Here is a 26,140-nt window from a genome sequence, read left to right as displayed (position 1 = left end):
AAGTCAGCATCCCCAGGTGGACTTGCAAGAGATTTTTCCTAATCCCTGTAAAACACAGGATGTTCCAATAGCATGAGAGAGAGCCCCTTTCCCCACTTTCCCTACAACCTAAAAATAGTTTGAAGGAGGAGAAGTAATGATAAATACAGGGAACTGCTAAAGAATGAGAGAGAGAAGCAAATGCCATCTTATCATCATACAGAATGTTACTGGCCCGAGTTTGGGATGAGGATATGAAACATGAATGCATAACACATCTTCCCCAATAAATGGTGTCATCCGTATACATACATACACAGCTATCTCCCTCTTCCAATTATTCATCATTCGTGTCTGCTCAGGGCCAGTTATTTTCAGCAAGATAAGAGTCAGAATATCAACTGTAAATTTGGTGGGATGTTGTGGATCTACCCAGGCAAGACCACCTCTGCCTGTCATTCCTAAACTAGGTTTACATTACTAAGTACTGTCCAGCAATTGACCCTTTGAGACTTCACTTTCCTGACATTTCCTAATGTCAAATCTGAACCTTACTCATTGTAGTTTTCCTGTCATGCAATCAACCACAGACAAGGGGAACAAACAGTTTCCTGTTGCATAGCTGAAGATCACTGCAACCCTTCTCAGTTTACCCTTTCCTCTTTTTCCTCTGGAGAAAAATTAATTCAAAACAATTCTAATTAATTCAGTCTTGTCTTCAAAGGCCCATTCTGGTTTTCATTGCTTTCCACTGATTCTCCTCCTTCTTGGAAGGGTGATGCCCAAAAGCAGAGGCAACACATCAGCGGCAGCCTTGCTGTGCAGAAGGATTGCCTCATGCTCTTACAGGCAATATTTCTGCTTATACAGAAGTTTTGTCTCCACATGATTTTGTACAAAAGCATGATGCTGTTGACTTCTGTTCTAGCTTGTGTTAGCATACCCCATGGATCCTTTTTTGTAAAACTGTGGGTTTCCTTGTTTGTCCCAGTCTTGTGCCTGTGACACTGGTTGTTTCAGTTACATGTGGAATGTTCTACTTTCAAGGAACTTGCATCATCTTTCCAGCCCTGGGTTTTACAGCCAAATAAATTATGTGGGGTTTTCTTTTCCTTTATTGAATTTCATTCTACTTCCCCCCCTGGCTACTTCTTCAATTTGTAAAGATAATTTTGAATTATAATTCTGTCCTCCAAAATATTTGAAGCCCCTCCCAGCCTGGTGGTTGCCAACACTCATTGCAAACAATGACCCCTGGAGACTTTTTGAACATAGCTGTTAAATGTTGACTTTTTGCTGAGCTGCATCACCTATGGATCAGTTTTGGAAAGTATTTTCCTTAGCTTGGATTAAGAGACTCAAAGTAGCTGGAAAAGGGAGAGACTTTATTTACTACTACTCTTCTAAAAGAAGAGACATCTGGGCTGGCAAATGTTAATCCATAGCAAAGACTGTATTTCTTACAGCTCTTCCCTGTGTAAAAGCAAGCTTATTGTTTGCTCTTTGAGCCACTGTCTGGCCACCACACACTTCTGTACCAGATCTAGTTCTTGAACTGTGTTTTTGAATCCCGACATAGCTGCATATGATTTTATTGAAGACAATGATTCAAAGGCTTTTTGTGCAAGCTGAGACACTGAGAACTCTATCAGACCGTTTTCAGAATTAATACAGTGAAGGGAAATATTAGGAAAAAAAGAAACGATTTCAAGAAAATTCATATTAAATGTTGGTCCCTGTTTCCTTCAGAGACACCTCTATTCAACAGCATTCAAGAAAAGGGTGCAAGCTCTGGCATTTACTACATGTCACTAGTGAAATACAATTATTGTTGTAATTAAAATGCTTAATTCCACTGCTCTCTGGTGGCAAAGGTAGTGTATATCTTGGGTCCTTGTATCAGCTAAGAGTGAGAACAATGAGGAGATTATTTGATGCAAACTATCTTTGTAGCCTCTGGACACAAAACTGAAAGTTCTCTTGGTTAATTTCATTAGCTTAATTAATTTGGCTAACTTAATTAGTCAGACTTCTATTAAAACCAATGCAAAAGCAAACTAAGTACAGCTTTTATATTGATAATGGTCTTTTGAAAAATCATCATTAAAAGATCGTTCCTACTCAGACAACTTTGAAAAATATTCTCTATAGGAATTGGGATTTTTTACGCGCCAAGCTCATCTTTCACTCTGTTCTTTTTGATTCCTCTCAGATGACCATAGAAGAAAAAAAAATATCAGCTTGTAGATCACAGCCTGCAGGCACTGCAGCATTGAGCTAGCTTCTCTGCCTCTAATGTCCTTTCTCCATGTAAAAGTCTCTTCAGTACAAAGGGGGAAGTGAGACAGAGATACATGAAAAACAATTGCCAGAATGACAATTAAGGAGTTAAATTTGGGTCAGCTTTTACCTTTCCTTGAAGATTTGTTCATGGAAACCAGCCATGGAGTCAGGGAGGAAAAGGTCAAGCACCAGCAGTGAAAGATCAAGACTGGTCTGCACACCAGAATAGTTTTCACGTTACCTCCTGAGTAGAGTTAACATCTTTCATTGCCTTCCCACACACAGCAAATTGCAAAGTTATTTTTTTCCCTGATAAGCCATTCATTTCACAGCATAACTGCATAGAACTTTAACTTTGGGAAACAATGCAGTTATTTTTCTTTCTCTCACCAACAGTATTTCAAAAGATACAGGTCAGTATGCAAAGAGAAGTAGATACATATGTAAATAGGTGCTTAGCTACACAGTCCCTTAAATGAATATGTACTTGGAAAAATATTTTGGTTTTTATTCCAAAATCACTTTTATTTCCATGCATTTCTCTGTATTAACCTATCTAGCACCAGTGCATTGTTTACATCTTTACTTACAAAAGAAAAATCCAATATTATTTTCTGCAGTCATGTTTGACTTTCCTCTAACATAGGTAGTATTTTCCTGTGTTGAACTGGGTATATGGAGACCTGTGCTCTTGGTAACAACAGGATGCTGTGGTTGGTGTTTCAGATGGGATCTTTCCTACAGTTAGAGGCATTGCTCTAGGATGATAGGGCTGCAGGACAGTAGGACGCTTAAGCTGAAGGAGGAGAGTGCATGGAAGAAACTGAAATTTCTGGCACATGAGAGATTGTGGAGGAGCTTTTTCACAAACTGCCCTGGCAAAGCAAGTTTGGTATGCTGTCATCTTTTAGTCCACATACTAGAAAGGATGCAACATCAGTGTTACAGTGCTGAAGAGTAGGCTTGGAATACTATCTGAGCTTAGATTCAACTGATGCAAGTGGGTCTAATGGTAAACAAAAGTAACATTTGATATTGTAAGTGACTGTCAGGAGTAGTGGAAAGGTATTTTAATACTTTGGAAACTATGTATAATTAAGGCTTGTTCCTTTGTATATCATAGCCTTTACTACCCCTTTCTTAAAGTTAACAAACATTCCTATTTATCTGCTCCAGTGGCATATATCTGTAATTTGATTCAATTCTCAAGTCTCTTTATGTCAGATTATGAAACACTGGCTGTGACCAGATTAACAACCACAACCAAAAGCTGGACTTATAAATAACAGTAAGTGTGTTTACTCACATCTGCAGTGGGATTGCAAGAAATTAGTATCATTTTGGGAAATCAGAGAAAAGAATGGTGAAAATAAATAGTACTTTATCCATTCAGAACCTATTCTAATCCTGGAACATATAAATATGCAATAATGCTATGACAGCTCCTGCACCAGTTCTGTAATTAAAGCTGAGATGGCTGTTCTTTAAAGCAGTCATTCATTTTGCTTGTCCTTGAGGAAGATCACAGCATCTTGTTTCCCAACTTTGAGTACTTGGTTGGGTTGGGGTTTTTTTTCAATTCTGAGTATTCTAAGTTTAATTAGAATTAAATTTGATGAACAAATTTTAGCATATATTTTAACTTTTCTGCAACTTGAAGGTTCTTATTAGCGGAATGACACAGGTGAAAATTTCTTGAATTCAGGTATAAAAAGCTCTTTTTAAAAGCTTTTGCTAAACTTATCCGTTAAAAAGTGTTCATATATCCATTATATGTTTGCTAAAAAAAAATAGGGTGAGGACAAAATTGCATATGAGCAGGGTGCCATAAATAGGAAAATATTTAGGAATTAGGCAGACAGTGACTCTGCAAATGACTGTGCTGATGCAAGAGAGAAGATGGTAGTTTGTTGCTAGAAGCTCTTAATGACAGCTGATGAGTCTTTAATAAAAACGTAAACTAAGAAACACTCAAGGCATCTGTGAAAGGGATGTACACATCCCACAGCCTCAGTTCACATCAACAAGATAGTAACAGAGACATACCTAGACTCCTGGGTGGTCAGTCACCATTTCCTTTACCACTTTTTGGCCCATATCCAGCTGTTTACCACCACAACCCTCTGCTTGAATTTATCTTCTCTTCAGATCTGCCAGCAGAAAAACCTGCACAAACTCTCCTACAGCTCTCTTATTCAAATAGGATGGGCTGGTTTAGACAGCTTAAGAAGCAAATGTGCTGACCTAACAGATTTTATTTGAAATGATTTAGTAACCCTTCATACAGTTATCTCCTCTGCAGGTGTAAAGGTGCAAAGGGGAAAAATGAAGAGGAGTTTAGGACAGGTTCTTGATAGTTTTCCTTTTCTACTGGCACAGTTAGATGCAGAAGATAAATTTGTTCCTGTTTTACTCAGGGCGTGTTTGTTTCATGCTGAGGAACTCCCTTGACGTGGAAGTTTCTGTTTTGTGTTTTGGCTCATACAGCAAGGGCCACTTTATAGAGCATTTGCCCTTTTCTCATTTGATCAGAATTGCTCTTCATACCTCCTCTAGATCTTAGGCCCCTCCACTGTGTATTATCACTGTCTGAAGACACAGCCAGGTCTGGAGTTTGGGTCACTTCTAAAGGCATTTGAGTTACATCAGGCACCACCCTTCCTGGCCAGTTTGACATAAGAATGAAGCACTGGAAGGAGCCTTTTGGGTCATAAAATTCCTGCAGGTTTTCATGTCATATATCCCGACAATAAAGTAACAAAATTCCACTCTAGAAGTATTACCGCTCTCTGTAGGCACTGTTCCTGTCAAAAACTTTTTCAAGGACCATGTTCTGATGGTCAGAACTCATTTATAAATTTCCAGCCCCGGTTAACTGGAGCCTGAGCATTTCAGTTACAACATGCTGGTCCATTCAAGGGAAGCATCAACCAGCATCTGAAGCACTCTGCTAGGTTAGAGATGCCCAGGCTTTGCACGTAGCCCCAGCGTTTCATCAGAAAGGAGCATCATCTTGGGCAAGTGGCTCAACACATCAGTGGCACTCCAGCAAAGCAACATTTTCCCCGATGCCCACACATATATCACTGATGCCACTCCACACAGATCCCCAAGGAGTTATAACAATATAGTCCTCAAGCCTTCTCTTGAGATGTAGCTACATTCTGCTCTCTCTTTTCTAAAAAGCTACTGCTTCCTCCCTCTCAGCTGCCTCACATCCTTTCCATGGTTCAGCTTCTTTCCCTCAGTAATCCCTAGCATTATACTCATAGTTTATCCACATTTCCTCTTGTCACACCCACAAAGCTTTTCTTTGCTCACACCCTGGCACCTTTTACTTCAACTGGGGCTTTTTGCCTTTACAGACAGGCAGCACCAGAAGAATGAAACAATATGCATACCTACAAAGGATGGAGGGACCTACCATGGTTCTGAGATACCTTTGTGCCTTCCTGATTCTGCATTGCCTTGAATATTCTTGAATTGCAAGATACACTGACACACTAACCAATCCCCAAGTGACTATAGGAAAAGCTCCCTGTGCTGGGTACTCTTTGTGTGCATCCAAATGGCAGAAGCAAATACACCAGCAAATACAAGTTTAAGGCATATTACCGTGGTTTGGCCAGTACCATCCAGTCATATCATTCTGCTTCAGCATGGTACAAGTCAGACAGCACTACCCATGAATCCTACTGGTTGTGAAGGAAAGAAAAGGAGATTAATATTGTCCAACTCTCATTCCTCTTACTTAATTCATAGAGATACTGTTTTGCTGAATGCCATGAGACAAACTTTTATAATAAATAAAACAAAGAGAAAATACATCTTGGGTAAAACATAGCTGTTGATATATACCAGCTCTGAAACTTAAGCTGAGGATGAGAAAAAAATTATTTTCAGTTATATTACCTGTATGACAAGTGTGCCTTCCTGTAATCCTATAATCTTACTTCCCATGCATATAATGCCTTTACTTGTGTGGATTCCCAGAGCTTTCTTGGAAGGTAAGTAATTTTACTTCTTTCATGAACAGAGGAGACAAACATGGGGTTAAGTGAAGGATTTGCCTTGTCCAGTGTTATATAGGAATTTTGTGGCACAGCCTCTCTAGAACTCAGGTTTCCTGCTTAAATTTCTTGATACAAAATCCACCTTCTCAGTGCCACTTTAATTTAGATTATGAACATCTTTCAATGTAGAGAAGAGCAAAGTATATTTTTCCTTTGTGTGTATTCTCCAGTTCCTTTTCTGTCACATTGCTATTGTATCTCAAAACCATCACTTTTGAAAAGAAAGGAAACATAATGTGATTCAAAAACATGTGTTCTGCATATACAATTGTGGTTTCCTGATTTCTTATCCAAAATTTAATAGCATTTAGAATGGAGATAAGATTAAAACCTTCTTCCTTCCTTTGTTTCTTCCTCTCTGCCTCCCTTATTTCCTTCTTTCCTTCTCTCTCCCACAATACAGAAAGCATTAGTACCTGTGAATATTTTAACATAGACAAATACATGGGTAGTACACTCATGAATTCAGATCAACGCCCTCTATCTCCAATTCAATTATTTGCAGACCTTTCACAGTTAATTGCTCATTATTTGCAATAGCGACTGGAATTTCCTCTCCAGGGTCACAGAAATGCCTGTTCTTGAATTTGCCATTTCCTCATGGTGAAGACCACCAGAAAAAATGCAGACAGGTCAGTGACTTTTAGATTAAATGATGCATAGAAACAAAACTGAAAAGCAGAACTGAAATCCAAATCTGCAAAGTCAGTTTTAGCGTTCAAATGCACTTACTCTGCCAGGAAGGGAATCCGTCTCAGCAAAGCTTTTTGAAAAACTGCCCGGTACTTCTTTTTTATTTTGTCAACATTTAGTTACAGCATAAAATTTTCTTAAGTATATAATGAGAAAAGCAGTTATTTCAAGTATTACACTGAGGAGAAATGTATGCTGACATTAATGCTATCTATTATAACTTTGTGGACAAAAAGTTATTTACCCTTTGAGAAAAAAACATTTCAGAACCAAGCTAAAGTAACCACATGCATTAAATAAATAAATCAAATCAAAACTTAATTGGGCTTGGAGCTTCAAAACAGGGAAAATACCAAAGTTAAGCTAAATAAAGTAAAAATAAAACAAAAATCTCATTTACTGAGTACTATTTTGTCATTCTCCATGGAGTCATAAATTCACAGGAATTTAGCACGTAGATGAGAAATAAGGATGAGGGAAGCAGGCAGATGAACTGCAGCTGGAAAGCCATCATAAGTTAATTCGGGATGTGTTCTGCCTAACAGTGATGAAGATCTAAATGAGAGCTCTTTAAACTGTACGTGTAGAACCAAGTCCTACTGTTATTCACATTCTAACTTCAGATCTCTTATGCCCCGCTGAAATATATAAAGCTTGCTTCGGATGGTGAAGGAAGCTCAATTTGGTTCCCTAGCTTTCTTAGATATTTTGGTTGGAGTGCCAGTTAGACAGCAACGCTCTGTAAAGTGCAACATTAACAGGCAGACAGTTTATATTAGAATCAGTTCAATCATGAACTGATTGCACTGTTTTCTGGTCTGCTGTATTAATAACAAATACTATACTCTGCAGCATTATAAAATAAACCTGTAGCCTCCCTTTCTATTTCCATAACAACAGTAGAAGCTCAACTCTTCCGGAATCCTAATGAGTATCTCTGGAAGAATGGGTTGAAGAGAGGAGCTCCTATTTACTTCAGGGGCTTTGAAAGGAATTGAGAATACCTTGTCACTTCAAGAACTGGGCCACTCATGAGAAAAACTTCATGCATTAATTCTCAATGCAAAGCTGCTTCAGTGGCTTCCAGAAGCATGTGCAAAATTAAACACTGCAAGAGCAGGCTCTGGTCCAAGCTACTGCTTCCTTAGAAAGAGGGAGGAAAGAACAGAAACAGAAAAGTGATGCAGGCAGGGAAGAGTCTGCAGAATTGGATTCCAATGGCTGTCCCTGGGACGGGGGGCGTGCAGATTCCTACCCCATCCCATCCTACCTCACCTCATTGTATTAGTACCTGCTACCCCACACAACTATACTGTTTTCTTGTTACACCAGCTGTATGCAGTCCAGCCTTCCCAGATCCTAGAATAAGCAAAATTTGAAGCAGAACACTGTTCTGGCAGCCGGAGAAGTCTGCAGCCTTAGGAAGTGTTGCTGTTCTTGAAGACTAGAACAAGCTTGGCCTCAACTATTTAACTAAATCAGTTGGTCCGTGATGTACATATGGATTATCTTAGACATAAAGCCTAAGAAACAGACAGTTTAGTCAGCCCTGAAAGCCAAGAGATGCAGAGCTTGACGATTTCGCAAAGGGAGGCATGGTCGTAGAAGAAGACCTATTGCTGGACATGCTCTGTGATCAAGACCACAGAGTTTTGCAGGAGGTTGTTATACTTTCCTGGTTAGCCTTATGGGCTATGACCAAGACGCAGATCACGGAGAGCTTTGTACCTGCACTGAAAAGCAACTAGAAGGCAAGGCAGTGTATAATGCACTTCAGTGTTACATGTTCAGCCTACTTTGCAAAGCTGTATAAATTGCATTTTTGTACACAATCTCTTTTGGCATGAGGATTTACTTTGCTTACATGTTGACCAGAAGTCCAGTCCTGCACAGGGAGCTACAGGCAGTGTTTGTTAGTACATAGAGCATCTCTTCACATCTGAGGAGAAGTAAAATTGTGCAATGATTCTGTTCCACATCCTCTGTTACATTTTGCAGATTTTGGACACATTTTTAAACACTGTACAAGAAACGGGTGGGGAAGGGCTCTGAATTTCATGGTGATACTTGTCCTAGATGCTTATTGCTGCAAGACGGTCAAATATTTTTCCTGACCAGAGCAGCCATCAATTCTTGCACAATAACCCCTGCTGGGTTCAGCAATGGAGAAGGATAATAAAAAATTTGCTAACGACATTGCACTTCCTACTTGAAAATGTTGTGCTTGACTGATTTAGACAGAGGTTACTTTTGTTCTAGTTTTTACAGTTCCACTAATTCCCGCTGCAAAGCTACTTTAAGATAAAAGCAGTGCAAATGGAGGGTCAGATGGTCTCTCAGTTTTGAACATTTACGCCCTCTTCTCAGTAAGTGTCAGTGGGCTCTATGCCCATCCTCAGAGTTCCCAGAGACACCCAAGAGAGAACACTAAAATGCATCTTTGCTACCTTTCACAAACCCACGTTTTCATTTAAAATTCAGCAAAACAGTAATTTACCGTTAGCTGAGCATGCCTCCTGTACTTCTCATTTTGTTGAGCCTGTACCGGCAACAGCCCAGTGGGAAATAAAGTAAATGGGTTGCGCCATTCAACACAGCCCGACCTGTCCCGCAGAGCGCTTTGGCTGAGCGTGCATCTCGCTGCAGCACAGCTGGAGAGGGCTGGGCTTTTTGTCTGCCCTGCTGAACTCGGGGAGAAAGCCTACAGCCTTTGTTCTACCTCAGGCCATGAGATTTCTAAGCAGGGATCCGACACCTCAATCTTCCCGCTCACGGTAGCAGCGACCGACCGCGCTGCGGGGCTGCTGTTCAGCAGGACAGCGGTGCAGAGTACTGAGGGACACAAGCCTGGTTGCCGGGCGTGCAGCGTGCACATCAGCAGCGCTTGCCCCTGCGCCCACACTCCGCGCCCACCGGCCCTCAGGGCTGCCCCGCTCAGCACCCTCCTTTCCCCCGGCCGTGCTGCCCGCACGGTGTCACAGGGAGCGAGACAGAGCGGGGTACGCGTGGGCCGCCCTGCCCCGGAGGGGTCCCCGTGTGGGACCGGGCGGCCGCGGGAGGCGCGGAGGGGGGCGCCGCCCCGGCTGGTAGCGAGGCGAGGTGACCCGCCAGAGGCGAGGCGCGTCTCGCCCCCCTCCGCGTCTCCCCACTCCGCGGCGAAGGAGCCGCCCACAGCAGCGACCCCCCACTGTCCGGGTGCCGAGGTGGGCTCCCGCCGCGCCGCCGCCGCCGCCACCGCCCACCGTCCACGGCAAGGCGGGCCGGAGGGGCCGGGGGGCGGAGGGGGAGCGGCGGCGCACGGCGGCGAGGTGGCTGGGCAGCCCTCCCGGAGGAGCCCGGCCCACCTCTCCCGTGCAGGCACCCCCTCCTCCTCCCCGCCCCGAAAGAGGAACTCCCCGCCCGCGCGCAGCCCGGCCGCGGCGGAGGGAGAAGCGGCGGCAGCGCGCCCGGCCCCCTCCGCGCAGCATGGCGCAGCGGCGCCCGCCGCCCGCTGCCGCCTGAGGCGCCCCGCGGCACCGAGCCGAGCCCGCGCCCATGGCGGCGGCGCCGCCCGCCCTCAGCTGGGCGCTGCCCCTGCTGGCGGCGCTGGCGGGCGCCGGCGGCCCCCAGAGCTTCGAGCTGCCGGGGGCCCCCATCGACAACATCGAGGTGAGCAGCGGCGGCGTGCTGGTGGCGGGCGGCAGCTGCCTCTACGAGCTGCGGCCCGAGCTGCGGCTCCGCCACCGCGTGGTGCCAGCGGCGGCGGGGCAGGTCTGCGGGGAGCCCCCCGGCATGCGCAGCAACCTGCTGCTGCCCTACGTGGAGGCCGGGGGGAAGGGTGTCCTGCTGGCTGGCTGGACCCAGAAGGATGGTACCTGTGAGGTGTGGGAGCAGCCGGCCTACCGGCAGCGCTTTAACCGCAGCGAGGTGGTCAGCTGCCTGCCCGACGGCTCCACCGCTGGAGTCGTTTTCCAGCTGGCTGGCGCGTGGTACCTGGCAGTGGCGGCCACCTACTCGACTGGCAGCTATGGGAACTATCTGGGCTGCGAGCCCTCCCAGTCGGACAAGGCAACTGTCATTACGGTGCGCAGCATGAACAACCTGGAGTCCAAGGAGGAGCTGGGCATCATCAAGCGCAAGGACGAGCCTTTGCACTTTGTTGACGCTCTCCAGTGGGGAGACCACCTCTTCTTTCCCTACTATACCCTGAAGGCCAGGGCAGGCAACAGCACGGAGCCACCGAGTATGGCTGTCCTGCGCCAGCTGCGCCCCTCAGAGGGTGGCCTTACTTTGCAAGGGCATGTGTATTTGGACTGCGGGTGCAGGACTCTCGTTGTTTCTTCCAGCCTCGTCCGCCAGGGCGAGCGGGGCTGGTGGGTTGGTGTTTTCCTCTACAAACAGAACGCCAAGGCCTGGAATGCCACTGCTGTCTGCATCTTTGGGATGGAGGAGATGAAGGAGCAAGCCTGCGCGTCCACGCACTTTGTCATGAATGGGAATAGCTGTGTAAGTCTGGGCATCGTTTTGCTAAGCGTTTGTCCTGCACGCTGTGGTTAATGCTGTTATTGTGGCTGGTGTCACTGTGCATGAGTCGTTGGGTGTCTCTGACCTGAAGGCACATGAAGTTCATGGGGGAACTTCAGAGCTGCAACAGGTTTGTCACATCAGCCCTGGTTCGATCAGCCCTAGTGATTTCTCCAGCACTGTTTCTGAAAATCTGACCCCTTACCAGATCCTGGCATGTCATTCCCACCTACATCTTGGGAAAGACATGTCTGAGGGAACACCTGAGGGCATCCCGGGCTGGGCCTGAGTCTCAGGCTCACCATTCCATGTGCGTTTTTCTGGCAATGATTAGTTGTACTTCACTGTATTTTTCATATAGGCTAGATAAAACATTTCCTACCTTATTCTGTGCATTCACATCTCATGTCATTGCAGCTACATCAGAAATGAAAAAAAGCCCATCAAACTGACTCCTGTGCGCTGAGCTGTGTGTATTGTTATCCCCATTGCTCATTAGTTATTATGGTTGCTTGTTTGGTGATAGGTGTTTCCCAAACCTCCCAGGATTGGCCTTGCTCAAGAGGGCTCACAGCCACCTCCTTCCCCAAACCCATATGTGCAGCAGGCAGCATAGGCAATAGGTCTTTGTTGTTGTTGTGGTTACATTTTCCGGGGCAGTGGTATCACATGGAGATCCCCATGTCACTTCTGTAACACACTCTCTTCAACTCCTTCCTCCTTTTGAGGGTTAGCTGGGCACATGGAGGGCAGGGTGGGCAAGGCTACCGGCTTTGCTGTGGCCTTAGTAAATAGTAAAGAAATGAACTAAAAAATACATTCAGGAAGCTAAAAATATTATTCAGGCAAAGAAAGTGCTCTTGGAAGGCCTGTCTGTGCTTTTAAGTCACACTCGGAAGTCTTTTCAGAGCTGTGGCTGAAGGAGCAATACTGGAAAGTGTCAGGGAGAAGGGTAGGGGGTCGAGCAAGCCATCATAAAGCAAGCCCTGGCCTTTTGCAGTTCCCCCACCGTTAAGGCACTTTGCAGCTTAACCCCTGAATCCTTGCTGTGTTACAATGGGAGTTTATTGAAAAGTCTGTGGAAGATGTGTGGTAGGTGTACTGTCACTCCTTGGCTTCCCAAACCTAGCCCATAGCAGAGCACAGGGCTGAGATTCTTCCAAATGCAAACTACAGGAGGGTACGTGTGATTCATTGTGCTCTTCTTCCTAGTGAGCTGTGAGACTATTGCCAGTGTTAGAGGATATAGTTATAAATGAGAACCCCATATGTGGGTGAAACAACTGTGCTGAAGTAAATAATGAAACTCTTACAACAGAGCTGGCGCCAAACCTTTGATTTCCAGTGCTGGTTTATAGCTTACTCCATGGTTTACATGCTCTCACAAGGCAGACTCGCAGAATGAATTTGAAGTCTCATCCTTACCCCAAAATACCTATCTGCTAGCTGGATTTTTAGTTTTCATTATTTGTTCCTTATTACTCGTGGAGTTTCTTCAGGAGGTACTTTCTGAGCTTGCAAACCAAAAAATAAAAACCAGAAGAGTCTCATAGATTTCATACAGTAAATGCAGGTAAAGGTAAGGTGGGTATTTCTGTGTCTGACCAGTGTTCCTCTCAGTCCCTCATCCCCATTGCCTCTCAATGAGTGAATATGAAAAATCAACAATCCACTTGCTTATGAATTAGTTTGATTCAGATCAGACTCCTGTAACTCCAAAGTTACTTTCATGTCCCAAAAGGCTCGTCTCTCCTGGAAATGTAAATTATTTTGGGTACAGTGCTGATGTAAAGGTGATGAAACTTTAAAGGTGATTAAACTGTAAAGGTGATTAAAAGGATTGTTTGCTTAACATTGTGTCCGTAACTATGGTGATATTATTAATCATGACATTTTGGCACAATAAATACAGTTTACCACTGGCAGGAGAGATAGATTTTGTAAGATAGCAGGACATCTGGGTGTTGTGTAGTAATATGGCCTATAACATTATGTGGCTAATTAGGTTGCCTTTTGAGCTAATTATATGTGCTTATGGTGTGTAAACATAGAAATAAATGCATGTAGTTCAGCTTTAATGTTTTTCATACTACAGAAGGTTAGGCTAGGCTATTGCAAAGTAAGTTTGGAGATGACAGGCCCATATGCTGCTGCTTCTGGGTTGTTTAGACCAGATTCTTCTACTGTCTCTCACCAAATCATGGGAGTCCGTGCAAATGTTGAACATGTTCTTTTTGGACTAAGAAGCATGTAGGCTTCAGAACTGGCAGGAGGATGGTGTGCGGCACGTCTCTGTCATTGCGCAGCTTGTGGACGAAGTGTGTGTAGTAGCCAGCAGTGGCTCTGGCCAGAAAGGAGTGCCTTGTAGCACCAAGCAGTCATGAATACATTGTAGTACAATGTGTAGGAATAGCAGCAAAGAACATTACTGAACATGTGCTTTGAAGTCCAGCCTTTTAACAAGTGTTGGGACTGAGCAAATGAATGTGTTGCAGTGCTATGATTGCCTGAGGTATAAGACGTGTACAGTGTTTGTGGTGGGTGGACCATGCTGAATGTCAGCCTGACTTTTGCATTGCAGATGCCGTGTGTTGTAGGTTGCTGTGGGTCTTATCCTTCTTTGCTGGGTACACCTGAATTCTGGAGCTCAGGTGATGTGATGAAGTACACAGATCACAGACACGGTCTGTCAGTTTATGTAGGAATTGAAAATACGTGTTTTTCACTGCAGGAATACAGTGTGTAGTCAGAATATATGTTAGAGAGTAGTGGCACTTTGTTTTCCTTCTAATGTCATTCTTCAGACTTGTAATTATTCTGATTACCTTTAGGCAAGACATCCTCTACCTGTCTGCACTCACACAGCTGCTTGTGTTGGCACTGGGTGTTGGTACTGTGCTTCTCAATAGTGCATGCAAGAGGGGCTTAGCCTGAGGTATCTGTGGTCCTAAATTCCCTGCTACACTACTGCTGTATGTTCTACTCCAAACTCATGCCTGTAAGGTACTGAGCTTTCTGGCCCTAACCCAATAAAGCACTTAAAGGCATATTTAACATTAAGCATATAAGTAGTTCCATCATCTTCATGCCCATGCATTTAAAGTTAAGCACGAATTTGAGTACCTCATTGGATTGGAACCAAATTGCTCCACATCCTGTAGGAACTTATTGTAGGTGCATAATCTCTTTAGCCTCGCATTGCTGCTTAGGCTAGAGTTGACAGTTGCATGAAGTTTTAGTGCTATATTTGTGTCTGTTGTTGAAAATTTATTAAGATTCTTGCTTACCAGATTTACCAAAAAGTATGTGACTGCTACAAATTCTGTGGAATTGCTCCCTATGAGAGCTAGCTAATTCTGTTTCATGCAGTAGTGTGCACAAAGCATTTTGTCCTAGTTGGATGTGTTTCTTCTGGACATAGAGAGTACTGGATTCCCAGAGACATGATCCCTAACTAGCACGAAGCAGATGGTGTCTTAAATTAAACTACTTCGAAAACATTTTGTGGATTCATGTTCAATTTGTTTTGCTCTGTTCCACATATCTCTTAGTTTGAATGTATCTACATGCAGGCATTGTTGAGGTGTAGGCGTTAGTGGACTCTCTAGTATAACCTGCATGTACGTAAGAGCATCTTCCTCACAATTTCCCTTAGTTAATAAATGTGAATTTGCCAAATCTCATTCTCCATTTCTTTTCAGAAAGCTGAGTACTAACAAATGTTTTTGGTGAATCACAATTGTGAAATTGAAGCTCCAATAATGCCAGTACATGGGGGAAATGCTGGAATTTGCCATGAACTTGCTTCAGTAGCTAGTGAACGTTAAGAAAAATTTTCTTCTGTTGTTCAGTGGCTAAACAGGAGCTACTAGAATCTCAGATCTCTTCCAGAGATCCCAGGATCTTGTGGATCACAGCCAAGCAGATGAGTAGGAGAAGTGCTCAAATTAGAGGACATCAGCAGGAGGGAGTTGTAGTATGTTACCTAACCACAGTGGCAAATATGGAAATTAGTTTTGCCATTTAAAAAAAGTCACATGGGAAGAAAAGGATTCTGCAGTTTTTCAGGGAGAAAATAAAAAGAAGTTCAGGCATATACCTTTTGCTGTAGTTAATATCAAAATGTTTATTTTATGATGGGCAAAGGCTAAGTAGCTGTGATAGTTGCTAAATGATAAGATGTCTTGGTTGGATTTTCATCTGCTATTTAATGCAAGTAAAGATATGAAATAGTCTGTTCTTCAATTTTTTGAATTTTTCAGTGGGTGATAAATATGTGGGTTGGTTTATGCCCCTTAATTTATTGAGCTTAGTTTGGAATCCTAGGACAAATCTTCGCTGTTAAAACCTCTACTGAAGTGAGATTTTGAAGTCAACAGAGCCACATCAGTTTAACCACTGCCATTAATTTTCAGGAGTGACATTTGAATTTGTGTGGTAACTCATTCCAAAATGATTCATAGTCTTTTATTTAAGGAAAGAATTACAGACTTCTAAATATCATTTGGTATCAAAATTGATTCTGTAATTAATTTTCTAGTAGCAAAGTCGTCTCCTGTGTATTACCAGACTGCTAGTATTTCATCTGATGTTTGGTAGATCTCTAGAGTTAACGTTTCTGAAGTGAATAGTTCTCCCTGATTACAAGGAGTTTCCAGTTCATCCCTGTTTGGTGTGAGAAGTAAACCATAGGAGACTTGTAAACTCTCACGCTGCCAGTAAGAAGAGTTGCTTTTAGTCTTCTGACTTCACCAGGTGTTCTTACTGGAAACTTCTGAGAGTCTGGGGCTTCTTGAACAGAGGATTTGCTTCCTAGGAATCACAAAGTCTTTCAGGCTTGAAGGAACTTCAGAGGAGGCCTCCACTCCAGCCCCCTACTCAGAGTAAGGTCAGCTCTGAGATCAGGCAAGTTTGCTCTGGGCTTTGTCCTGTTGGATCTTGAAATTTCCATGGATGGAGACTACACAACCTCTCTGGACAACCTATTATCTTAATTGTCCTCATAGTGATGTATTTTAATCTCCTGTCCACCAGAAACTGTCCCTGTTCCAGTTTGCATCATTACGTCTAGTCCTGCATGCAGCTTATTCCTAGGTCTGTTTCTCTGGTCCCTCTGAAATTGTCTGTTCTGTAGGCTGAACCAGCCCAGTTCTTTCAGCCTTTTCTCATAGGGTGGATGCTCTGGGCTTCAACCGTCATGGTGACCAGCCGCTGAAATCCAATTTATCAAGATCGGTTTTGTACAGAGGGTCCAAGAACTGAGTGCAGTATCCTTGATAGAATTGAACATGTGCCAGGCAAAGGAGAATAATTGCTTTCCTTGATCAATCTGGGTATTCTCCTCTTGATACAGCTCAGGGTGCTGTTAACCTTTGCTGCTGCATGGCTGTCCTATTCAGCCTACTGCCCTCCAGGACCTCCTCAGCTTGTACCATCGCAGGGGGTTAGACCATTCCAGGTGCAGGACTTTGCATTTGTCCTTGTTGAATTTCTTGGGGTTCTTCTTGGTCCATTTCTCCAGCTTCTTTAGGTCCCTCTGGATGGCAGCCCTACAGTCAAGCACATCAACTCATTTTGATATCATTCAAGCTTAACCCAGAAGCTTTCAGTGTCTTCCTCCAGGTCATTAATAAAGATACTGAGCAAGACATGTCCCAGGATAGGTTCCCTGAGGAACTCCACTTGTAACCAGTGACTAGATAGAGTACAAACCATTAACCAATAGCCTTTGAGCCTGATGGTCCATCCATTTTTTTCAATGCATCCAGTAGTCCTGTGTAAACTGTAACATCTCAACTTGAATAAAAGGATGCTGTGGGAAATGGTGTCAAGAGCCTGGCTAAAGTCAGAGTAAATGACATCCACTGTTCTCCCCTCCTCCACAAATTGAGTCATTTCATCACAGAAGGTGGTGAACCACTAAACCATGTCCCTAAGTGCTTACATCTACATATCTTTTAAATACCTCAAATTGATCAAGCGTGATTTATCCTTGGTAAATCCATTCTGGCTTTTCCTAGTCACTTTCTTCTTCTTGTGTCCAGAAATAGCCTCCAAGAGGATTTGCTCCGTGATTTTTCCAGGGAAGAAGTATGTAGTTCCTAGGTTATCCTTGGCTTTTTTGAGGATGAGTACAGTATTTCCCTTTATTCGGTTGTTTGAGACTTCCCCTGATCTCCACAACTCTAGAAATATGCAGTGTCATCAGTCTCTCGGCATCTTTTTAAGAATCCCATCTGGCCGCCCTGACACTTCTATAAGCTGAGATTTCTGAAGAGATCCCTGCCTTAATCCTCTTCCACTACTGGTACTTTCTCTCTTCCTTGAACTCTGTGGATTCAAAGGACCACAAGACCTTACTGGTGAAGTCCAGAGCCTTGTCTAAATCCATTGTAAGTAAATAACCTGACCTATTAAGCAGCTGATGCACATTTTCATTGATTATTCTTTTATTGCTCAGGTGGTGGTAAAAGCTATTCTTGTTGCCCATAACATCCCTTGCCAGCTTCAAAACCAGGTGAGCTTGGGCTTTCCTAACACCATCCGTATGTATCCAGGCAGTTCTTCCTTAGTCGCTTGTTTCTGTTTTCAACACAAAGTTGCCTGGTCTCCAGCTCTGTACTCTGCTGTTCTTTTCTCACCACCTTCAGGATCCTGAACTCAGTTATTTCACAGTTATTGCAGTGAAGGCTGCCATTGATGATTACATCTCCAGTCAGTTCTTCCTAGTTTGTGAGTGGCAAATCCAGAAAAGCACCACCTTTCACTGACCCTGTAGGGTTAACAAAGCCTGCGGTCTGATCTCATTCACTTTACCCCCAGAGCTCTGTAGTTCTAATGTGCACAGGCAATGCCTTTAGTGTCCGCATAGATGTGCAACAACGGGTAGTGGTTCAAGGAATGGAAAATCATTGTCTCTGCAGTGTAATAGATTCCCCCCCCCCCCAAAAAAAAAAAAAAAAGGAAACCTGTTGTAACAGCGTGGCTGTTTAGCAGATGTGTGTATTCATCTTTCACAGGAAGGAACCTCCAACTAGAGTCGCCCATTGCTTCTTCTGGCTCTCTGCTAATGCTTTGTTCAAGCTCAGTTGACTTCAAAGCTTCCCTTAACACTTTACCAATTCTATAAACTTAAATCTGAGGATGGAGAAGGGGCATTTCTGTTGCTACAGGAAGTTGCAAATTTCTAACCTCTCCATCTTGGCTCAAGCATTGCCTCTGACTGTCCCTCCTGTCTTGCATCATGAGGCTCAGGATCTTGCCTCTGCAAGGTCTCTGTGAAGACCTTGCTCTGCAGTGCACAAATTAAAAAACCTCCTGGAAATAAAATCTGGGACCAGTTCATCTCCTCCTTCTTTAGCCCTAATAAAGGCTCACTGCTTGCACCAGTATTTAAGTTTGTTATCTTCTGATATAATAATGATCATCGATGCAGGTGATTGAAGCGTGGTGAGGTTAAGAAAGAAGAATGAGCTTCCAGAATTATTTTCCCCTAGAAAAAACATGTATGTATTGTTCTAGTGTTGACTAGTCTTGTGTCCTTTTGTATAGCCGCATCTGTTCATTCACTCTGATGCTCAAACCCTTTATTTTCACTTTTTGGCCAGCTGCAATATGGTGAGGGCTCTGCGAGCTAAAAATGCTGCTCTTCCCTTTGAGGCACGCAATGTAAAATAATCAGGAAGAAATCAAGACAGAAAGTAGGAGTGTGAATATGGTTGCTGCAGCTGGAATCATATGGAGATAAATATGAAAATGAGATGCAAAATTGAAAATGAGTATAAATACCTTTCATACCAATAACCAAACAGTATAGTGGAGTGAACTTAAAAGTAAAATGTAGATTAACTCAGGGAATCCCTAGGCTTAGCTGTGCACATCAAGATTTTGAGGGACTATAGAATAGAACAGAGGGTAGAACTGAAGAATTAAAAAAAGAAAGGTCTTCTAGAACAGTATGGTATTTTCTTTTGCTTTTCTTGGTTTAACATGAGCCAGAAAATGTTACAGGATAGGAAGGTAGATGATCATGGAGATGATGACTCTTCAAATACAAAGGAAGTTTAGACTGTGAATGCATTTTAAGGATGGATTTCACTGTGAAAGAAAAAGCTTGGGAAGGCCCTACAGTGCTCTAACCCCATTAGTCACAGTGGAAGAGGTAAAGGGCTTGTTAAAAAAATAAATGCACATGGAAAACGGGTGACAGAAGGGTGGAAGCAGCAGCAGCTGCACCCTGGAGGGAATGGGCAAGCTGGGGAAATAGGTTGCAGAAGCAAGAAGGAAATTTTTGTTGTGACTGCCCACCATCTAAATTCCCCTTCTTCTTTTCTGTATTAGCTCAATGTTGCATTGACCCTCCCTATAGCAAGCAGAATGAGGGGAGGAGGCTTCCACACTTGTCAGTATTGGTTCTTCAGTCAGATGAGGAGGATGCACTGATATGACACTAGTTATTTTATTAGTATGTGGGTCAAAATAAAATCTGGCAGCAAAGCTTTTCAGAGACTGGGTAAGTCCTTTGCTCTTCTGTGATCTGATTGTACCGCCCGCAGGGAACTTGGGGGAGTTTGTTTCCCTTACACTACTACACGGTGCACTGCAGAAAAAAGAAATCCTAATTCTGATGGAAATGAAAGCCTGACAGCTTCACCTTCTCACTCCTTAATGTGAGAGAAGGCTCATTGTGTGTGCGAGTGCAGGAATTCTATTACCTTCTGATCTAATAGAAAAGTAAGTTAACTTTTCCCACCCTAAAATGCTCACAGTCTTTTTTTCCCTCCCATATCTAAAATAGACCTCCATGGTACTGAAGTTTCATAAGTGGGTTTTACTGAAGTTCTGTGCCAGTAAATGGCAGTTCCAGTGTCTTTTTCCTGCTGCATGGAAAAAATAGTATCTTTAAATATGAAAGTTAATCAAGTCTTCTTTTATTCCAAGTGGCTGTTCTGGCAAGCTAATTAAAATAATTCAGATGACTGAAAAAGATTTTAATTGACTTAGGATTGCGGTTTAGAAAAAAATCTGTTTCTATGTAGAAAGAGATTTTGGGGTTAAGCCAGCATCCTAGCATGCAAGACAGTTGAATTCAGCTGTTACTGTGTCGTGGATGCGCTTCATAACTTTGAGAAATGCCTTCACCTTTCTGCCAAATGTCAGTTTTAATGGTCCATTCTCATACCTTGTTTTTTTTGTGTGTGCATTTAATTGAAATAGGTTCTTGCACACTCAAAGTGTTCCTGTAGGTTTAGAAATCTGTCCTTGAGGCTGAGATTCTGGACTTTGTAAGCTGACCCATAGGGCTTTTTCCCAAGGACCTAGTCTTACCTGAGCTCTTGCCCCCCACCTCTCCATGCCTGACACTCCTTTGGGCCAGCACTGGGTCCGTGCAGCCACATGTTCTTGTGATGAGGAGAATGGCTCAAATGAACATTTAGGTACACAGGTAGATGGACTTACAGGTAACTGTCTAGCCCTTAACTCAGTCCTTAACTCTAGTCCTTAACTCAGCTCACTGGAAAGCATTATACTAATAGAAGGGAAGGGGAAGTAAAGTTGTCTGGGGTTGAACCTGTTTGGAGAGCAGGTGGTATCACCCTTTTGGCAGTATCTACCATGGAGATTGACTTAAAGCAATTAGAGGATTGCAGAGCTGAGTTACTGCTTGTTAGGGAGATACTTTGGCTTGTAGGGAGTTTGTGGTAGAGACCACCTCTCACCTGGCAAATGACCTTATTCTCACACATCAGGGCTTCCTTTCAGCAATCATCTTTTGTTCATCTTCAGTCGGGGTTACTTGGTTTGTTTTTTCCTTCCACAAGATACAGAGATTTCCTGCGCAATGTTTTCTTTCGTGAGCTGCTTACGTGTATTTGCCACTTTACTTCCTCCAGCTTGGATAGAGAATTGTAGGTAACATGTTAATTTTAAAGTTTACACAAGTACATTTATAATCTCCCTGACATGAACTTTATACTGCTTTATCTAAATTTTATATTGATGTAATACACAAGTCTCAACCTCCTCTAGTGTAAAGTTGGAAACCAGAAAGGAGAGGATGAAGCTCAGCATTTTTTGACATATACATACACAAATGTCTGTGTGCTTGAAGTGGCTCCTTTTTTCAGTATATTTGTGTGCCTTTAAAAGTGATTACTGAGTGTGTCTGTAGCCTTCATGGTAAGTTCAGTGAGGTGATGAGTTCTTCATTGAGAAGAACTAGCAATTCAGAATTAACCCAAGGGCTATGTTGAAAAAAAGAGAAATTCCATTGCAAAATAACTTGCCGCTGTTAGGCCAAGTCTGTGTCCCACTGAGGTCAGTGGTTTAGCTGCGGTAGATGTGATCTTTATCACAGATGTGACCAGTTGCCATGTATAAAAAAAAGAAGTCATTCCAATGATACATTGTTCCGAAACTGTGTCAGAGTTAAAATGATACCCTAACTATTGTCTGAAGCTGAGTTCTCTGAGAGTCTTTCAGGGGATTCTTTTTCTTAATGTTTTGCAGTATACGTGAATGATTTTGTGATAGTTTTTTCTTTTATCTGATTTTCAGGAGGCACGATCAATCAAGAAATTACCTACCTTGATTCACTCTGGTTTAGTGGCTGTTTATGGCACGGTTGTTTTGAATCAGATAGTTCTCTTTTTGGGAACAGATGATGGACAGTTACTGAAGGTAAGATGGTTGTGGTGATTCTTCCGTTCTCTATCAACTGCTGCTGTGTTCAAGTGGATAAATGTTTCCTATTTTAGGCACTGTATTATAAACAGATACAGTCCCCTGAATCTCTGTTTCTTTTTTGTTCATTTGTGAAGTAACTGCTGTATTGTTACTTGGAGAGCAAACTTAACTTTCAGAATCAATTATGTACCCTGCTTCAATTTCATTGAAACATTTCATTCAGCTGCTAGTACCCACAGTGTCAATTTATGGACTGTCTTTTGTTTCCTTCCTTGTTTTGATTTTCCAGGAGAAATATTAAATATTGCTAGATTTCAGAAGCATATTTATTTGTTTGTTAGCCTATCTGTATGATATGAATAGCTGTCCGTTAGAGAGAAAAGTCTTTGCTTCTGAGTAGTTGACCTGTTCTAGCTTAAATCAATCACCTGGAAGTGAAAGTCATCTCATTAGTAAACTTTTCAGCCATCCAGTCAAATGTCTTTTATGCTTTAATTTTTTACTAGGTCTTGCGAGAATTGCATTTCCTGTCTACACTGCAAAGGGTGACTCTAATTTTTGGTTCTAATAAGCAGACACTTGGAGAAGAAAATAGTAGAGAGCTTGAAAAGCTTTTGCCCACTTGATTTCGTTGTGCTTTTAGTAATGAAAAATGGAGAAGAGAAGGCTGTGTGGAGACCTCATAGCAGCCTTCCAGTATCTGAAAGGGGCCTATAAGGATGCTGGGGAGGGACTTTTCATTAGGGACTGCAGTGATAGGACAAGAGGTAACGGGTTAAAACTTAAACAGGAGAAGTATAGATTGGATATAAGGAAGAAATTCTTTACTGTGAGGGTGGTGAGGCACTGGAATGGGTTGCCCAAGGAAGCTGTGAATGCTCCATCCTTGGCGGTGTTCAAGGCCAGGTTGGACAGAGCTTTGGGTGACATGGTTTAGTGTGAGGTGTCCCTGCCCATGGCAGGGGGTTGGAACTAGATGATCTCAAGGTCCTTTCCAGCCCTAACTATTCTATGATTCTATGATTCTATGATCTTAAGGTCCTTTCCAACACTAACTATTCTATGATTCTATGATTCTGTTCTAAATGTAAGTCCTCCATGTCTCCTTAACACCATAGAAGTCATGAATGTATACCTCCCTTGTTTAGTCGTGTTTATGGAAAACCTTCTGCCAATGTTGGTGTGCTTATTATCTTGCAAAATAAATTTTCTGAGTCTCTAGTTCTCTTGAATTCTATGTGAATGGTGGTAGAAACCTGTAGAGTTGGGCAAGGTAAGAAAAAGAAATACCACTTCAGATGTATACTCACAGAAGCCACAAAGAACATTCTGTCCTGGAGACAGTTGTCAGTATCATGCGTAAGTTCCTCTTTACATTATGGGTCTCTGGATGTTAATTTGTTTCCTGAAGGCTAATACCTTCTTCTCCATTCATAGGAGTATGTAGCACATTATGACTGGGATATAGGCATATCTTCTGCATTGAGTTTCTGCATCAATCAGGAACATACTCAGTGGAAGTGATGTTTCATATACTAAACCAGTGTCAGAGTCCGTGCAAAATGTGTCTAGCATGGATTTGGTTGAAAATCTGTTGTGGTGGTCTTTTCCTTCATCTTTCTGCAGCATGAAAGCCAGTGCAGTAGGTGAATTGAATCAGGGCACAGGAAATTACCTCAGAAGTTTTGATGTAACTGAAATAATGCTTTTGTTAAAAATGCTGACTGATCAGTAAAAGGACTTTTGTATAATTTGATTTGATGTGTTTCAGGCTGTTCTTAATGAGGATATGGAATCTAATTGCCCAGAGATTTTATATGAGATTAAGGAAGAAACCTCCGTTTTCCCCAAACTTCGACTTGATCCAGTAGATAACAACTACATCTATCTGTCCTCTGCCAATAAGGTAAGCACAGAATCAAATTAAATAATAAATTCAAGCTAACTGCTACTATAAGGATTTCTGTCACTTTATGAGTTACGTATCAGTTTGAGTCAGAGTTAGACCTTAAAATGTCCAAACTACAGTTTCTAATTTTACATCTGCTATCTACTTATGTTATCTAAGTTTGGGCTGCACTTCTGCAGAGCTCAGAATAGCTGAATAGCTGTATCGTCCTGCCCACTGATCCAGCAACACCCTTAATTCATGCTTAATATGTCGTTCTGTTGAGAGAGTCTTTGTTTCTCTTTTTTTCCTGGAGGCATCATGCAGAATCAAGCTAGGAGTAACAGACAAAACTTGTAGACTCTTTGGAAACAGAGTTCCTCTGAGTTAGCAGTCCAGGTATTGGCAGGTCAGGGTATGCTAGGTCAGTTACGGAGTTCTTAATGTGGAGAAATCTCTTAATTTGAGGTGGGATTAGTTCTTTAGTTTAGAAGTTTCAGTTCTGCTGAAATCAATGATAAAATTCCTATCATCTTCAGTTAGGCATAGATTTTAAAACAAAACAAAACCACAATCAGAAGTGATTAATATCTATGCAAAGTGAGGCGAAGGAGTTCAGCAAATCACTGGAGCTACCACATGTGAGCAAGCATGTCAGAGCTGCATGTTAAGCAGAGAGCTGTTCGCAGGAGCTGGTGCAGTTGTTGCTGCCTGTCCTGCATCAGGGCTACTGAGTATCAACTCAGCATATTCCTTTGTCTCACCAGCAGCTGGGAAGATGGCAGTGAAAACGTAAGGTTTGTCCGTCCATCTTAGCTGGACAGGATTTTACCCAGCACTTGGTTACCTTCGTTTACAGTTAAGTCCCTTTTCCAGCAGTGAACATAGCATTTTAACATGCTGTATGAGTGGGTAAGTTGGTAGGAGAACTCCTGACTGAAATAACCTATTCATGAAAAATGCAGAAGGAATCAAAATTTCAGTCAAAAGTGTATGTAGATACTCAAAGTAACAACTTTCATTTTCTATAGCTTTGGTAAAGGAGTTACAGAGGAACAACAGCTTTTAGGAATGAATGCCTCTCTGATCATCTCTTGGAGCTTAAATAAGGCTTCTACACTGTCCTTTTTAAGTTGCTAGTAGTCTATGATGTTGGTTGGTTTCTGAACTGATCATCTCATATGCCTTCAGATAAATTGAATTTTACAAGATACAGCTGAAAACCTCAGTAAATATAGTTTTGCAGAAAGCCATGTATCCTCGTTGCTGTTTCAAACAGTAGGAACTTTTAATTCTTGCAAGTTTGTAAAAAAAAGGTTTGAATAAGGAATATTTTTCTAAGATTATTGATTAACGTTGTGATTAATAACTTTATTTATATTTGTGTTCAATATTTGTAATCAGCTTTCTCTTTTTCTTTCTCCTTTCCTTTTCTGAAAATGGCTGGCTAGGATATTCAAGCTGAATGTACAAGTATAGCTACATACAATATAGCTGCAATTATCTACATTTTATTGAAATGGCATTTTCATGCATGCTAAGTAGTTGCATGTGTTTGTTCTAGTGTGCACATGCAGGAATCTGACATGGTGATGCAAACACAGATGCATTTTGTTTTGTGCATGCATTTTTGGATGCACCTTCATCAGTCATTTAAAAATCTCAGTTTTGATGAGAGGAAAATGGTGTTCTGCTAAGCAAAGCATCATTTGTAAAATATACCTCTTTTCTATTGTTATCTATAATTCACTATGCTAATCAGTCTTTCTTGCATTAATCTGTCCATGCTGGCCTTTGAGTAATAGAACCAAATTGTCATTATCCGAAGTGTTTCATCATCTGATGGCAAAATACAGCGTGTGTAAAATAGGCTGCATATTTCTATCCAAAGGTCTTCTGACAGAGGGGAGTCCATAGGGAAACTTCCCGAGCGGGATTGTGCTTGGTTGCTGTCAGATTTTTAATGGTAACCCTCAATTTCCTGGTTTATGGAGGCTATTTTAATTCAGTGTGTTACTGCATTCTTTGGTTTTAG

The 26,140-nt window shown here is 42.3% G+C and overlaps 1 protein-coding gene across 1 annotated transcript in view; it reads left to right on the top strand.

The window, feature by feature from the left end:
* Positions 1-10,562: 10,562 nt before the first annotated feature.
* PLXNC1 (plexin C1) overlaps positions 10,563-26,140 on the top strand; it is a gene marked incomplete at its 5' end in the record, with an annotated part of 69,703 nt that continues 54,125 nt past the window's right edge. The window contains 3 exons of the mRNA XM_080619644.1: positions 10,563-11,513; positions 22,089-22,211; positions 23,989-24,123. Coding sequence (XP_080475770.1) covers positions 10,563-11,513; positions 22,089-22,211; positions 23,989-24,123 — 1,209 coding nt within the window. The remainder of the gene's footprint in view (positions 11,514-22,088; positions 22,212-23,988; positions 24,124-26,140) is intronic.

The sequence above is a fragment of the Psittacula echo genome (genome assembly GCF_963264785.1).
Source record: "Psittacula echo genome assembly, chromosome: 1".
In the NCBI taxonomy this organism is placed as follows: Eukaryota; Metazoa; Chordata; class Aves; order Psittaciformes; family Psittacidae; genus Psittacula; species Psittacula echo.
The sequence above is the reverse complement of the archived record's forward strand: the minus strand, read 5'-3'. Positions and strand labels throughout refer to the sequence as shown.